General features: G+C 41.4%; 1 protein-coding gene across 1 annotated transcript in view; it reads left to right on the top strand.

The window, feature by feature from the left end:
* Positions 1 to 12,823, top strand: part of COL5A2 (collagen type V alpha 2 chain) — a 366,388-nt gene that overhangs the window by 268,543 nt on the left and 85,022 nt on the right. The window contains exons 30-32 of the mRNA XM_069615629.1: positions 4,436 to 4,489; positions 9,315 to 9,368; positions 12,227 to 12,271. Of these exons, the coding sequence (XP_069471730.1) occupies positions 4,436 to 4,489; positions 9,315 to 9,368; positions 12,227 to 12,271 (153 nt within the window). The remainder of the gene's footprint in view (positions 1 to 4,435; positions 4,490 to 9,314; positions 9,369 to 12,226; positions 12,272 to 12,823) is intronic.

The raw sequence follows: 12,823 nt of genomic DNA, 5'->3' as shown, positions 1-12,823 counted from the left end.
CACAGATAAACCTCTACCTATTGAATCCTTTGACTCTTGGCTCAATGACCCACTCATCCCTCTCACCACTTCATGACCTGCCCGCACACAAAAAGGCCAAATCCCCAAATGGTTCACACCCACCTGAAGGATGTCAAATCCCATAACTGCTCCCCGAGTGCAAATGGCGAGCAAAAAAGTTTCCCTGTAGCAAATCCCTGTTTGCTCGCCATCACCGTAACTACAACACCCAGATCCAAAAGGCCAAACAAACCTACTATAATAAAAGAATCCAAATCTGCCACAACAACAGTAAAGAGCTCCACACAGTGATCTCAGAATTTGTGAAGTGCACTTGCACCATTGCCCCTACCATGCCCACAAAAGCACTCTGCGATTTCCTCTCCCATTACTTCTACAGAACAACACTTGACAGCACAGCCACCCTTAATACCAAACTCTCCAACCTCACCCCCTGCCAACTCTCCCTGCTCAAGATACCCACCCCCCCACAGCACCGACCTTCAACTCCTTCAAGCAGACCTCGAGTGAGGAAATTCTCAATCTAGTGTCCAGCAGCAGACCCTGTTGGTTGCCCCTTGACCCCTGCCCGGCCCCCCTCCGCAAAGAAATCTTCTCCTCCAATTGTGCTGGGGAACAGGCTAGGTCCATACTCAATGACTCCTTCACCTCAGACTCCTTCCCAGACCCCTTCAAAGTCATGCATGTCCCTCGGCACTCCCTCTCCACCACCAGCACAGTCAAAAACTTTGGATGCATATTGGACTCTGGCCTCACACTGTCCCACTAGATCAATAATGTATCCAAATCCTGCCACTACCACCTCAGGCTGCTGAGACGCATCTTCCCTTATCTCTCTGACCCCAACAGATGGACCTCCATCATGTCAATTGTCATACCCAGATTAGACAATGCAATTTCCATGTACCTAAGTGCTTCAGCATACCAATTTAAGAAACTCCAAAGAGTCCAAAATGCAGCTGCTAAACTCCTGCTTGCTCTTGGTCAAAGAGACCACTTCTCGCCTGCTCTCTGCACCCTCCACTTGCTTCCCATTAGTCGAAGAGCCATTTTCAAAATCCTATCCATCAGACACCGAGCAGTGCACAAGTCTGGCCCATCATACCTCCAAGAGAAGACTATACGCTACCGCCCATCATGCACCTTTGGCACCAACCGTATGGAATTCACTACCTCTCCGTATTCGTCGCACTCAGGATTACATAGGCTTCCGTAAAGCAGTAAAAACATGGCTCTTGCCAAATCCATGAAAAATCTGCTCAAGGCCATAAACCAATCCACAATGACCAAAGTCCAGTGAGAACAAGAATTAGCTCTAACCTGAAACATAACATGCGAGCCATGGAATAACGCTAACCAATAAATTAACTCTCCTGCCTTTTGCAGCTAAAAGCTACAAACACCGAACACAGCCTCTAAAGTATTACTGGTGCTATAATATCAATAGAGGTGACCCCTAGCCAGGAATAATAACTAATAACCCTGTACCGGCATGACAGAAGCAGCTATGCTTGGCCAAATGCTCACAAGAGGTCATATATAACCTCGAAGTACTCACCAACCCAGCTTGAAATTCTATAAAGGAGCTGGAAATAGGCCCGTCTCCAGAGTGAAATCCATGACAACGAACCCCCAGTGCAGACTCCCCCGGTGCACTGAACTCCATAACCATCCCATATAATGGTGCCACCCATCAGTAAACGCATACACTCATTGGTACCGTTAGGCATACCCTCCACTTTTCACCAACAAACAATTGAATGCAGCTACACCCCTTGATCAATTTGGCATAGCTGCACACATACCTACATCGCTCATATAACACCTCAACAACCTGGTAGAACGTAGCTATACCCCACAAAGAAATCAGCCTAGCAGCATAAATAATATCTTGCACATGCCCCACAGCAGTCAGCATGCATACTCAGAGATCACCCTCCATGCTGCACACTTTACACTGATCTCTCACATCTACCAGACAGCACTTAGCACTAGAACTCAGCCAACATGCGCATTCCACACTTTGAGATCATAACAATGGTACATAAAGCACTATTCTAATGCACCATAACATAACATAACATTTACCAAGCTCAACTTCTGGGAGTGCTCAATCCATCCAATTGAATTTACATTTCCACACATTTCAGTTTCGCACTTAAAAACTAAAACTACAAAATGGCAAATTTCTCTATTTTCTAACTAAACCTAACAATGTATCAATTTTTGAATTAGTCTTATCATGCCAGACTTAATGACATGAGTCCCATGTCGGCACAAAGTTGCAGATTTGAATGACAGTTTTTCATAAATTACTGAAAATGATAAAAGTCAGTGGGCCTCATTACGACCCGGGCGGTAAGGGATTACCTGTACAGGTAAGGGCACTGGTGCCGGTAATCCCTTACCACCCAATTACGAGGCTCCTTTGCGGGTCCCTACCATAAGGAAGGGACCCGCAAAGGGACCTTGGAGTTAATTACAGTACCGCAATTTGTGGTACCGTAATTACCGCCTTCCCCATTCCCATTGAGGCCTATGGGGCAAAAATGGGAATGGTGAATGGGGAATTACCGGCCCGCCAACCTTGGAATGGGGTGGTAATTCCACCATTTACCATGGGGGACTCCAGCGTCAACCATGGCGCTAATTGCGCCATGGTTTAACGCCTGGGTCATAATGAAGCCCAGTGTCCAAAACTTTACATTCAGTTAGTTAATTCACTAAGCTACTATCTCCCAAATTCTCTGCTTTGTGACATTTTCCAGGAAGTCATCATCACATTTCAGGTTGTAACATTTGTTCCCACAGTGAAATTCTTAGGAGAGTTGTCACTACAGACAGGTCTGTGCATACGCTTTTTAATCATACTTGGACAGTATTGGCTGATTTATGAGTGCCAAGATAATGAACAAAATATGATCATCCATATAAACCTATGGCAATCTCATAATTTTACATATTATTAAATTATAAACAGTAAATTTTGTTTCTCCACTTACATGTAGGTCCAGACATCTGCTTCTTTTTGTTGACCCAGGCTGGTATAATTCCATTAACATGCTTGGGTAGTCAAAGTCCTGTAGAGTGATCTTATCTTCCTGGCCATATGGTATACCTCTGCCCCCTCAGCATCATATGGCAGTCTCCTGGGGCATGTCTTCTGTCAGTCAGCCCAGGGAGCGACCACAACTTGAGATTTAATTCAACTATTTTCCAAAGTTCTACCCATTAAGAGGGCTGTCTGTTTACGGAGTTATTTAGCACCTCACCCCCATACATTCCTTGTTCATGAATGAGTACAGCCCCCACTGCAAAAGAGATTTCTAAACAAACCGGGTAGCCGAGCTGAAGCCTTGCATCTGATGGGCATGTGTTCAGAGACTGGGCTTTGGATCTCAGTGTTAAAGTCAGCTCTAATGAACAGAAATCTGTACTTTAAATGTTGCAATTTCTTTCAATATACAGGAGGCTTGCAGCACACAAACTTCGTTTTCACCTGCAACATGCAATCAATGTCCAACTTTAAATTAGACTTCATATTAAACAGGCACAGGCACTGAAGCGTTACTTGTAAACAGTTCCTTCCAATCCAGCTGCAATTGTCTTCCTTTTTATGCCAGCTTTTCTCTTTTAGAAGAATGCATTTCAGTGTCTCCATTACCTGTCATGGAAAATAGGCCTCATTTCTTTCAGCCTTGGCATTTGCACATGGCACACTTAATTTTAGTCTTCCTGTTTCTGACTACACTGTTTGTGTATTTGGCAGTGTTGAACTTTTCATTCTGGCCTTTCAGTGTGCCAGTCGAAAGTGTGCTTTCACATCCCAGGACAGTAGTTCTGAATGTTTAGGCCACAGTCAGCCAAACGCAGTTCCCTTTTTTCTTGGGGCCACTTTCAACCGCCACACCTTAATAATTCTTAGAACCTTTATGGGCCATATTACAGAACTTTTGAATCAGATGAAGAGCATTGGGCAAACCTTTATTTTAATTAAGGTTTTCACCAGGGCAATATTTACCCTAGTGCTAGCACTAGGACAAATTTGTCTCAGTGCAAAATGCATTATAAAAATATTTATTTGCATTAGGGAAATGTTTGCCCTGGTGCTAATTGCACTTGCACTGATGCACGATTTCTGTAATATGGCCCTGTGTACAAAATTCTGATTGTGCATTGGAGCATAGTAATGATTTTTGCATAAAGGACTGTGTGTGTACAAGAAAATGGAAAAAATCGAGGTTTTAAAATGTATTACCTATAATAGCTTGACATAACACTGGGAATTAATCATTTAAGTTGCATGGCTTCCAAGATGCAATTCAGACAATGGCGATTGGATACCAGGAAGCCATTATGCAACATAGCTAAATATGTTTATCTAATATTAATTATGTATTATCATCCACTCTAGGGTTTGGCTGGTGAAAGAGGAGAACAAGGACCTCCAGGGCCAACAGGTTTCCAGGTAATTTACATCTCTGTTTTTTGGTTGTTAACAAACACAATTTATCACTATGCAAAAATGTTATAATTACACATAGAGCCAAAATGTGTGATAAGCAGATTATGGTAAAATCGTATTTTCAAGCGAAACAATGATTATTAAGTGGATCAATAAAACAATCTGTGTTTATGTTTGAATCCTATCCTACCAAATATTAGGGGTTGCTCATATACAAGAGACACCCTACACCCATGAAAAACTTAACATAAATAATAACTATTTGGTCACAAACTAAGACATGGGAATGTTTTATCTTTGAAATAAAAGAGACAATCACAAGTAGTTCTTTAGAAGACGGTCGTGAGCAGTGACTGTTTTTCAGGTGGTTCATCAAATGTTAGGCATATGGCCGTATGGATTCTTGTAATTTTTTTATCAAAAACATTATCCTGACCTCTCAGGACATCGAAGAATGCTTCCTTTCTGAAGGTCCTCTAGTGACAGGTGTGTTTATTTTGCAAAAGCCATCTACGTTTGCTTAGAATGGGCGTGACATTTTTCCCAAAAGCACATGCTGGAGATGTTTCACGCTTTTCCAGCAGTCTTCAACCTTTGTCGCTCCAGGTGTTTTGGACTACAACTCCCAATAACTTTAGCCAGCGTAGTTAACGGCGAAGGATGATGGGAGTTATAGCCCACAATATCTTTAGAGCTGTGGGTTACAGAAACCTGCTCTATGCTGATGTGATGAGTGCAGAGTGACTTTTGCCACACTGTTTGGATTCCCATAGCTACCACCTATGACATTCTAGTAAATGCACATCTAATTGTGTCCCTTGGCAAACGATGAAACTGATGGGATGGCACATGGCATTGGCTCAGATCAGCTATGAAGTGCAGCTATGAAGTGCAGCCAGCACTTAAGTCTGGTGTCTCAACAGCACTAAGTGAGACCTGCTCCCTGTAAAATACGAGCATTGAAGTGTTCCCCCAAAAGGGACGTGGAGGAAGCTGATGTGTATATGCCATTTTCTAGCCGGTCCTCATCTGCGACACCCCGCCCAATCATTTTGGTTACTCACTTCCCCAATCATCAGGGTCTTGAGCGAGTGAGTTCTGGACCACATTTGTATAATGTGCTATGCGTTCAGTATGCTGTGTTAGTTGATGACACATCTGATGAGCGATGGAGGTGTTCTGCGTGGCCCATTTTCTCAGCAGGCCACCATAAACTATAAATAACTCGAGCTGCACTCCCACTTTCTAGTTGGCATCGACCCATCTGTGGAATGCGGGAACAACCTGAGCGGCAAGAGGTAATATCCCTCATTTACAAAAACATTTCTCAGCAGGCATGGAGCAGTAAAGTTGCCAACTTGTCCAATTGAAATGGACTATTGCCAATATGCTATTTGCTGTGTGTATTTGTTTATTAATTACGCTGTATAGTTCGGAAATGCATTCACATCTTTCTGAAAGTTCTTTAAAGTTTTCCCGAATACAGACTTATCTGTGTAATAAGCAAAAACATGCCATGACGAACTGTACACTTTCGGCCTGATTCACAACGCGTTTATGAATGGGAAAATCCCATTGAGAAACGCTTTGTGAATCAGGCCCTATGATGATTTCATTCTTTGGAAAATGGTGTTGCTGTATAGCAGACATGCAATGGTGGGTAAGCACTTGACGTAGCCAAACGTTTTGGCTTTTTAGCCTTTATGTAGGCATTGTATGGTCTTTTCCCACCACTGTTTTCTGGGTAAACTACACTCTCGGAATCCTGCAATGTTGTCTTTTCTAAACCGTCATGGCAACAATTGAAAGAGAACAAGACCGCGGTTCCACCACTATGCCCCGTTCTCTGTGCGTAGCGTGGTTGCACTCGTGTGGCCCGCAAAAGGCCCCTAGCCGCATAGAACCGGCATCGGAGCATTCCAAGCTATGTATATCCATTTGCATTGCAACACTATGCATGCAGAAATCTACAAACAGCACATAAAGTTTACATGCTGTATTCAGACCAGTCTACACACTCAACACTTCACCATGTCAATGACAACTATGGGGGAGGAGGGTGCTCTTCCACCAGTTTGACAAATTGCACGTGATAGGTTTCAGTACATCAAATTCTAAGGGTATCATCCAACGAACTGTTCAGGACAAAGATATTCACCTCCACAACATATAGGGCCTCATTATGTGGTAGGACGTAGCCATCGTGCTATTAGCACCATGGCTACCCCCTTACCGCATTCCGGGACCAGGTTCCCAAAATAGGGATTTACCGGATCATTCCAACCTTGGAGGACCCGGTAAGTCCCCACTCCGGGAACCATTCCCCATTCCCATTCGAGCCCCCATAGGGCTCAATGGGAATGGGGATGGAGCTAATAAGGGTACGGCAATTTGCGATACCGTTATTAGCTCTGAAGTCCCTTAACGGGTCCCTTCCATAACGCCTGGTAAAACCAGGCGTTAAGGAAGGGACCCGCTAAGGGACCTCGGAATAGGGTGGTAAGGGATTACCGGCACTGGTGTCCTTACCGGTGCCAGTAAACCCTTACCACCTACCTCGTAATGAGGCCCATATTCACCTTAGGGCCTAGTAAGATCGCTGTTTTGTTCTCACCTGTTCCCCTCCCTTACCTTGTCGAGCTCTGAAACACTTGTGTACGAGAGCAATAGAAATAAAATATCAATATCAATATCAATACCTCCTGTGCATTTAGCTGGATGTTGAGGTCCATGTCCTAGTAGCAGCCACTGTGGGCCTAGACTGTTCAGCAGTCTTATTATCCACCAGTGATTAGGCCTTTGAAGGAAAACAGTTGGTTTGTTTTATTCTACTGGAACTTCAGGTTCTAGAGGCAGTGTCTATGCACAATAAGGGCCGGATTCACAGTGTTTTTCAATGGGATTGTGCCATTATAAAACGCTTCTGTGAATCAGGCCCTAAGTCTTTTAAAGTCTTTTAAAGCTTCAGGTTCTAGAGGCAGTTTCTACACACCGAAAATCTATTAAAGTCCAAAACGCAACCCTAGCTAAAAGGCAATTCGCGGAGGCTTAAAGTCTTGAAGAGCAGAAGAAGTCAAACGTTTCTGTGGATACTTTCTAGTCTCTATGAAAGAAGATACAAGAAGTCTTAACCAACGTTGGCGATCCTGTTAAAGGACTCGCAAAAGGAACACTAGCATTGGCTTTAGTCAGAGGTAAGACGGGATTGCCCTAGACACCTCTACATGCCCTCCAACGCTCTGGAATGACTTTCTGGAATAAGTTAAGGAATACCTTTTTCCCCACAGTACCTTAAGTTTGAGGAAAACGTGTGCTTGATGCTTCACGATGTTGCAGCTTTGGACCCGATCTCTAATAAGGACAGCCAGACCTCCTGTTGAAGCTGGTCCCATTCAGGCTCTCTGGCAGACAAAAGACAGGGGGTGGAAAACTCCTCAACCTCTTCCTGCCTGCCCAGACACTCTGGAGCGTAGGCGGGGACACCCAAGGGTTCCCACCAAAGGAAAAACACACACACAGGCCTCCCCCTCCCAGAATGTAAGAAGAAGGGCTGACAACAAACAACCATGCTAGTAATGGCCAAAAAAGAAGGAAGACCCCAAGTTAGAACTTGGGTGCCCCTAATGTGCACTACCGAGGCTATGGACATAGCCTGCAGTAGATAAATCACACAATAGTAGTTAGGAAACGTCCACGGTGACCAGCCATAACTAGGAAGTTGTCTATGGGACTAAAAAGACACAGGAGCAGAAAGAAGGGGGATTGTAAGTAGGTATGACCTTGGCACTCCACATAAGGTGGTGTGTGCCAATCTCACAGACTATACATTTTAGGAGAGATACTAAGTATCACAACTGTCGTTACTCTAGGATATAGAAAATAATCTTAAAGGAGGACCCTAAGGGTCCCTGGCAACACTGCCCATAAGGAGCTGCGAGCTGCAATAGTAAAATGCAGATGCCTTTAAGACTTATGGAGGAAAATAGACTGCATAGGACAGGTACAATGCAAAGAATAGAGTTCCAAAAGACAGAGCTCATAAGAATGAATGAGTGGAAAAGCACCCAATCATTCAGGATTTCTGAAAAAGTTCCAGAATTCCAGCAAAAAGTGCTGCGGGTCTCACTAGGAGAGAAGATGAAGCATACAAATGATACACCCCATTTTACAGAAAATGTGCACACATGCAAGTGAAATTAGCACTAGGACAACAATTGCCACAGTGAAGAAAACATATGTTATACATTTAGGCACCAGGACAAAGGGCTAGGATATGGGAAAACATTGGCTGGTGCCAAAATGCATTTAAAGAATATTTTATTTTCCAATAGCTTGATTAATACATCAGTGAAAAGTTTCTGTAATTCCACAAATGTATTTGTTTTTGAATAAACATGAGAATTGTATTAAAGCAGCAGTGGCTAATCCCCTTTGACTACTTATTACAAGTACCCGTTGTCTCGGGAGGATAGCTCAGGGTCAACGCGCTCGCCTTCAAAGAAAGATGCTGCGCAGCAACATAGGTTCGATCCCGGGTCCACGCTTAGAAACCTCTGGGTATTAAGCGTGTTATAAATAACCAATTACAATTACATGTTTCTGGCAATGCTTTCATTATAGAGTGCAACCTTTAGGAAACTTTGGACCTGGCCAATTTAAATGCTGCTACACAAAATCCAAATACAGCAACCGTGTGTGTATGTAGTATGCATCTAATGTTAGAACCTTTGCCATCTGCCCCATATTCCTGATTGTTCTTTCCCATTTCAAGAACGTGTTTCTGTTCGTACAGTTATCTTTTTAAATTTTTTTATTTGGGACTTTTCAGGGTTTGCCTGGCCCTCCAGGGCCTCCAGGAGAGACTGGGAAGCCAGGAGATGAGGTAAGAAACTTGACAAGGGATGCTCAGATTGATGTGAAATGTGTAAATGATGACAGATGTGATATATGGGACCAATGAAGGAAATCTGCATTTACCTGACTTTCTTTGGCTGATTTAATCTATATCCCTGTACTCCTGAGATTTTTTTGAATTTACAAATATAAATCTCGATAGCAATAGGGACTGCCCATCCATATTACTGCATTGAGACATTTCTCTTTCTAAAGCATATTGTCTATTAAGACCCTTTATAATAACTTTGATGGAATAGGTTTTGCTGGGATGAAACAGATCACCAACATATTTGGTAATTTCTATGTTTGTGTTGGTTGCTGTGCTTTACGTGGATAAAAAATAAGTCAATCATTTTTAAGTGCTGGAACCATTTAATGATAAAAATCAAACATTGTGTTAAGGTTCTCATTCATTCCTAACAAGCAGTTTAAATTAATTAGATGTTCAAAAACATATTAAAGATGAGTTAAGTGCAATTTAGCCAAGTTTTCAACTTCAGAAAGTGTTGCAAATGATAAAAAAAATGACAACTTTTTCATCAAACAATTCCCAGATATAGTCCATTACACTGCACATTACATTTGTTATTTACATCATTAAAACACATTTTGTCTGATAAATATTTAATTCAATTATTGTTCAATTGTGTATGAAACATTGCCACTTTTTGAAACATATGAAGATTTTATGTTAACTCTATATTTTTGTAAAAACATAATCTTAACTCAGGATTAAAACTCCCCTTACACATCTTTTTAGGATGTTACAAATATTGTAGGAAATAATGCTAATCATTCAAATGATTTCAATTTTTTAAAATCTTGTTAAACATTTTCATAGTCATTTCTAATTATAAAAAACATCAAGGGGCTATTGGAATTGTTAACATACTGATTTAGTTCTAAAATATTCTTATCAAACATGTTTTGCTAATTTAGAATAAACTAACTTGCAAACATTAATATGATACTTTAAATTAAAATCAGTGAATACAAAATGGGAAATGTTCTGAAAATTAACTATACACATATTTTTGAAGATCTCTAATGTTTACACCATTTTATAAATCCAAAATACTTTTATAGAAAATTGTAATTAAAAAAACCTAATAGATTTTCAGTCATTCAAGAGGTTATTACACGAAAGGACAGTTGGAAATGAACTACCATTTCTAGAAGTTTGTCAGGGCATGGTAGAGCAGAGATTACATAGAATGTCATGGTCTGCAATGGGCTTCTTGTTGTGCGGGGTGATTGCCTGCCTTACCTTTCATGGAACCATCCCATCATAGACGCAGGCACTCACCAGAAAAGTCTGTAGAAAATCAATGAACAGGACCCAAGCTCAACCACTGGCAAATTGTTTCAAATTGTCTATCTACGCATAGGGGGTGGGATGAATCTTTGAAGGGTTTCTGGATCTTTCGTACTTATGTAACACTGATAGGCCAGAACTCTTGGGGCATTGGGCAGGGATATCTAAACAGAGATTAGGTGATTATGATAAGGTGCTATTGATGTTGTGGAGTACAGAGTTTCAATTTTCTTCTGGAAGAAACACATTAAACCATCACAGAGCGTTTTGAGCGAGAACCTATGAATATTTACCTTTGGTGAGCTCAAGCTATTAGAAAATTCTGAAGAGGTCTTTGAGTGTACAAATGTTTCAGCAATTTGTTAAAATGCTTTCTCTGCTTTCAGAGAGAGCATGTTGGAACCCCTGTCGTGGGTACAACAAGCCATATGGTTGGATAGGTAATTTCATGTTCCGAAATGTTTTGCTTCAGTACACTCCGTTGCCATTTCATGTTCAGGAGATTCCATTAACCTGCTAGTGGGTGTCTGTTTTCTTGGCTAATGATGGTGAACTCCAGGGGTGGGGTAGATGGGAGGGCAACTCAATCAAGTGCCCAAGTAAAAGCTATTTCAAGATCATCCAAGATAGCAGAGGGTACAATACTAGAAAATGGTCTGGTGATGCTAGCCTGATTGATTTTGATGTGAATTTTGAAGTATCAGATGGTGATTTTGAGAGCTTAATGCACAGTGCACTTAGTATAATCATTTGTCTGAAAAGGGGTTTGTGATTTGCCCTAACAACATCAATGTATGTGTTCTAATTTAGATTGGGCATCACTGAAGTCCCAGCACTCCTCCCCTCCCCCCCAGCCGTCAGGCACGTCAGGCAGCCATAGTTTTAGCTCCCTATCCATGTAACAGTGTTCCTGAATGTGCTCAGACCACACTTAATAAACACATCAAAAGACAGTCTTTGAATATTTTAACTAGCCACTTGTTTTCAACTCAGAAAGGGTTTTGTTTAATGGACAGAATATGTTACCATATTTGCTTCCCAACGTTCCCTTAAAGCACTCAAAGTTAGCAAATTGTCTTTACATGTATTCAGTAGAGGCATGTTCATGGGGCAGATGTTTTTTGAAGTTCAAAACATAGAAAATGACCCAGCACTACTCTTAAAGTGGAGTCCCAATGAAGTCTAATATCTTAAATATCAGATGCTTATGCATGTTGTTTACTTCTTCCAGTCTCTCTGACAGCAAAACCAATGAGATGTAAACTCCCATACACTTCTGAACGAATGAAAAACAAAGTCTATCCTTGCATGGCTTTGATACGAAAATTGCATATAACATTGATCAAGTTGCCTTCAAACGTAAGAAAATATGACAGTGGTCTAATTCAATGCCACATTATTGCTCGTTGATATATATTTTATTTTCAGTGTAATAGAACTGTCTGTCAGTGTTTCCTTTGAAGCTTTTAAGCTGCTCCCTTGTAAATGATTAACATTGTCTCCTTAATTCAATTATTTTTGTTTAATAGGGTGTACCTGGTGACTCTGGAGCTGCAGGTCCTCTGGGTCCACGGGTAAGTATATCATTCACAGTACATTCCTCAAATGAAGCCTGCATGGGTGGTTGTTTGTAATAATGCAGTAATTAGCGTTTCAGAAACCGAGGACAAGTTATTTAAGTTATTTTAGGAAGTTGTTCTCCTAGCCCACCCATTCCCACTTCATATTATCATTTTGCAAAATAGCAATAATCTAAGTGGACACTGGCTTCCTTTGAGCTCCGTTTAAAACGTATGCTAGCCTTGCACATGTGATGGGGCAGTGATGCACGGAATAGCGTTATACATTTCTTGAGTTTTCAGAATTGCTGATTCATATTACTACAAGGCGGCATTCTGATCAATCAATCAATCCAATCAATCAATCAATCAATCAATCAATAAATCAATCAAGTAATTAAAGCAGTTTGTGAATTGACTAGTCAGTCATAATATCAAATAACCAAGAATCTAAGCAACAAGCCAACCCACTTACTGGTCAGTTTGTCATCAAATCATGTAATTTATAAATGAGTTAGACATAGGAGATCCCTACCATGAGTGGTCTAACTACACATTTCACAGCAC

This window comes from Ambystoma mexicanum, chromosome 9 (assembly GCF_040938575.1).
Source record: "Ambystoma mexicanum isolate Mex_15411 chromosome 9, UKY_AmexF1_1, whole genome shotgun sequence".
NCBI lineage: Eukaryota > Metazoa > Chordata > Amphibia > Caudata > Ambystomatidae > Ambystoma > Ambystoma mexicanum.
This window is presented reverse-complemented; position numbering and strand designations above follow the sequence as displayed.